The 4,546-nt window shown below is 46.5% G+C and overlaps 1 protein-coding gene across 1 annotated transcript in view; it reads right to left on the reverse strand.

Annotated features, from left to right (window-relative positions):
• BCR (BCR, RhoGEF and GTPase activating protein) overlaps window positions 1-4,546 on the reverse strand; it is a 144,072-nt gene that overhangs the window by 26,984 nt on the left and 112,542 nt on the right. Inside the window, exon 16 of the mRNA XM_023508839.1 lies at window positions 2,927-3,024. Coding sequence (XP_023364607.1) covers window positions 2,927-3,024 — 98 coding nt within the window. The remainder of the gene's footprint in view (window positions 1-2,926; window positions 3,025-4,546) is intronic.

The raw sequence follows: 4,546 nt of genomic DNA on the forward strand, positions 1-4,546 counted from the left end.
GGGCTGGATTCGAACCTGCCACTTTAGGTGTATGTGGCTGGCGCCTTAGCCACTTGAGCCACAGGCGCTGCCGAGCCAAATAGGTTTGAAATGTTCCATTGCATCATGCACATTAGGTGAGGTCCTCCCCAATACCCTCCCTCCTCCCATGTCCCCCCACTTCCCATCTCTTCTCTCTCCTCTTTCCTTCTACTTTCTGGACTATAGCCATGTTTTGCCATTCATACGAATGTGTAGGTGACTATATATTGATTTCATAGTAGTATTGAGTACGTTGGATACTTTTTTCCCCATTCTTGAGATACTTTTACTAAGAAGAATATGTTCCAGCTCCATCCAGGTAAACATAAAAGATGTGAAGTCTCCATCTTTTTATGGCTGCATAGTATTGCATGGTATACACACACCACAATTTGTTAATCCATTCATGGGTCGATGGGCACTTGAGCTGTTTCCATGTCTTGGCGATTATGAATTGGGCTGCAATAAACATTCTGGTGCAGATGTCCTTGTTGTAAAATAATTTTTGATCATCTGGGTATATACCTAGTAGAGGAATTGCAGGATCAAATGGTAGGTCTACTTTTAGTTGTGGAGTGTTCTCCAAACTTCTTTCCAAAAAGGTCGTATTAGCTTGCATTCCCACCAGCAGTGTAGAAGTGTTCCCTTCTCTCCCCATCCACACCAGCATCTGTAGTTTTGGGATTTTGTGATGTGGGCTAATCTTACTGGAGTTGGATGATATCTCAAAGTGGTTTTGATTTACATTTCTCTAATGATTAAGGATGATGAGCATTTTTTCATGTGTTTGTAGGCCATGAGCCTGTCTTCATCAGAAGTTTCTGTTTAAGTCTCTTGCTCACATAGAAATGGGGTTATTTGTTCTTTTCTTATTGATTAGAGTTCTCTGTAGATTCTAATTATCTATCAGACCTTTGCTGGAAGCATAACCTGCAAAAATCTTCTTCCATTCTGAAGGTTGTCTGTTTGCTTTATTTACTGTACTCTTGGCTGTGCAAAAGCGTTTTAGTTTGATCAGATCCCAGTAATGGATTTTTGGTGTTGCTTCAATTGCCTGGGGGTCCTCTTCATAAAATATTCTCCCAGGCCAATTTCTTCAACTGTTTTCTCTTCTAGTATTTTTATAGTTTCATGTCTTAAGTTTAATTCTTTTATCCAGTAAGAATCAATTTTTGTTAATGGTGAAAGGTGTGGGTCCAGTTTCAGTATTCTACAGGTCGCCAGCCAGTTCACCCAGCACCATTTGTTAAATAGGGAATCTTTCCCCCACTGAATATTTTTGATAGGCTTGTCGAAGATCAAATGATGGTAAGTAGCTGGGTTCATCTCTTGGTTCTCTATTCTGTTCCATAAATCTACCTCCCTGTTTTTGTGCCAGTACCATGCTGTTATCTGGTAACATGACACCTCCTGATTTGTTCTTGTTTTGAGTCATGTATTTGTTATTCGAGGTTTTTTCTGATTCCATATAAAACGAAGTACTATTTTCTCAAATTCTTTAAAGTATGACAATGATGTTTTAATAGGGATTGCATTAAATCTGTATATTGCTTTGGGCAGTATGGACATTTTAACAATGTTGATTCTTCCCAGCCATGAGCATGGTATGTATTTCTATTTGTTAACATCTTCAGCTTTTTCTTTTCTCAGAGTTTCATGGTTCCTTTTATAGAGATCTTTCACGTCCTTTGCTAGGTAAATTCCCAGATATGTCATCTTCCTTGGCACTACTGTAAAAGGAATAGAGTCCTTGACTATATTTACAGCTTGACTATTGTTGGCATATATAAAAGCTACTGATTTGTAAGTATTGATTTTGTATCCTGAGATGCTGCTGTATTCTTTGATCACTTCTAAGAAATATGAAGTTGAGTCCCTGGGATTTTCCAGGTATAGGATTATATCATCAGTAAAGAGTGAGAGTTTGATCTCTGACCTTATTTGGATACACTTGGTCGCCTTCTCTTGCCTGACTGCGATGGCTAAGATTTCCATTACTATGTTAAATAGCAGTGGAGACAATGGGCATCCTTGTCTCCTTCCTGATCTGAGTGGAAATGTTTCCAATTTTAACCATTCAATAAGATACTGGCTGTGGGTTTGCTGTAAATGGCCTCTATCAGTTTAAGAAATGTTCCTTCTATGCCTATTTTCTCAAGTGTGCAGCAAGCCCCATCACTGGCTCCACTGGCCTCATGACCCTGGTGGCTCCTGGTTTCTTCCTCTGCAGAGGAGACACTAGAGGGCAGCTCTCTGAGCTGGGCTGCTGTCAGGAACAAAGCCCCCGAGGGCTGTGGCTGCTACAGAAACTGGGAAATGGCATGTCTCATGGATCTGGGAACATAATCAATACTGGCCTCTCTGCAGTAATCCTCCCACTCCTGAAGGCTCAGGGCCAGACGGTTAAGGGATTTACACAACAGCTCTCTAAGGTGGGGGAATGCAGAGGGACAAATTATATAAATCCAGCAGCCTGAGTCAAGAGACAAGTAAACAGGAACCTTCAGACCAGCAGGGCATGGGGAGCCAGAATGGGGCTGCATTCCTCACCCCAGCCCCCACAGGCAGAGCCCCAGGCTTCCGGAAATCCAGAGGGTCACTGCCAGCTAATTCCAACTTAGTTGGAAAAACACTATGGAAACCTACCAAGTAAACACAGAGCGCTAACAAAGGCAGAACAAAAAGCCCTTTTAAGTCTCTTTTCAAACGCTTCTCCAGTAATAGGCTGCTTCTTGGTGGGGTGGGGTGGGTGGGTGAGATTCTCCCGAGCACAGAGATAAAATCTCTTGCATTCATCCCTCCCACAGGAGATTCCTGGAATGCTGGCAGGATTAGGGGGAAGCCCTTAGGGAGGTCCTGGGGGTTTAGACGCTCTGGGAAAGCTTGTGGCCAGCAGACTTCTCACCTCATTCCAGTTGGGCTCGGCTGTGTCCCTGTAGACTCTGGTCTTTGCTTTGTTCACAAAATACCCAAAGGAGTCCACCTCCAGAGTGCAATACAGATCTGTGGGAAGGGGACAAATGGTGGTCTAAGAGCAGGTGTCATTTTTTTTTAAAAAAGTCTAAACTTTACTTTTTTTTTTTGAGACAGAGCCTCAAGCTGTTGCCCTGGGTAGAGTCCCATGGCATCACAGCTCATAGCAACCTCCAACTCCTGGGCTTCATTAATTCTCTTGCCTCAGCCTCCTAAGTAGCTGGGACTACAGGTGCCTGCCACAACTCCTGGCTATTTTTTGGTTGTAGTTATCATTGCTGTTTGGCAGGCCTGGGCTGGATTCGAACCCGCCAGCTCTGGTGTATGTGACTGGCGCCTTAGCCACTTGAGCTACAGACGCCAAGCCTAAACTTAATTTTTTTAAAATAAAATACCAAACCAATATCCGACATGACTCCAGAACCTCATGCCATGCCCTCTCCACACCCTATGGAGTTTCTGTGGGTACAGGTGGAAAACAGCACCTCTCAGAACATTGCTCACTTGGCCACTCAGCAGAGCCCAGCTCACGCCCTGACAGGGAGAAGGGCCCTGTGCTGGGTGGGATCAACAGTGAGGTAAACACTCATCATCGCCACCCAGTGGGGTACCCATACAGCAAGGCCACAGCCGAGTCCAGCTGTCCTGGGGGTCCAGCTGTCCTGGGGGAACGTGGGCTGCAGGACACTCCTACAACCTGAGCAGACTCTGTTATGAATATGGTCAGGCTCAGGGTTTGGGGAAAGGGGACTCCAGGCCAGTGTGGGGCACAGGAGGCAGCTCAGGGCAGGGAAGGTGCAGTTTGGGTGGGAGGGTGGGATTGTGACAGGGTGGGGTATGCATTTTAGAAATACCACCTGAGGGACTTGGGGAGGCTTGATAGTGGGATGGTGTGAGGCCACCACCCAGGGCCTGGAGGAAGGTTGACAGAGATGGTCAAGAAGCTCTCCTGACAGGCAGATGGACAGGTGGTAGTTTCTGGCTTGACTTTGGGGGTGGATGGTGGTGCCCCTCAAGGGGCAGGACATGAGGGGGACAGGTTTGAAGGCTTCAAATGACAGGCTCCTTTTGGATATGCAAAGCATAGAGTGTGGGGCCTTTTTTTTTTTAAACAGAGTCTCAAGCTGTCCCTCTGGGTAGAGTGCTGTGGCATCATAGCTCACAGCAACCTCCAACTCTTGAGCTCAAGTGATTCTCCTGCCTCTGCCTCCCTAGTAGCTGGGACTACAGGTGCCTCCCACAATGCCTGGCTATTTTTTGGTTGCAGCTATCACTGTTGTTTGGTGGGCCCGGGCTGGATTCAAACCCACCAGTTCAGGTGTATGTGGCTGGTGCCTTACCTGCCTGAGGCACAGGCGCCGGAGCCTGAGCGTGGGGCTTTGAGGAGACAGGTGGAAAGGTAACATGAGACCAGGTGAGAAAAACTGGGACTGAGAGGCAGTCCTGGGTGTCACCTGGGGGGAGGAGGTGCAGCACGGGAGGAAAGTCTGGGAATGGGACCTGGGGACTGAGAGGTGGTCCTGAGTGTCACCTGGGGGAGGAGGTGCAGCAC

This window comes from Otolemur garnettii, unplaced genomic scaffold (genome assembly GCF_000181295.1).
Source record: "Otolemur garnettii isolate 467f Iridium unplaced genomic scaffold, OtoGar3 scaffold00281, whole genome shotgun sequence".
In the NCBI taxonomy this organism is placed as follows: domain Eukaryota; kingdom Metazoa; phylum Chordata; class Mammalia; order Primates; family Galagidae; genus Otolemur; species Otolemur garnettii.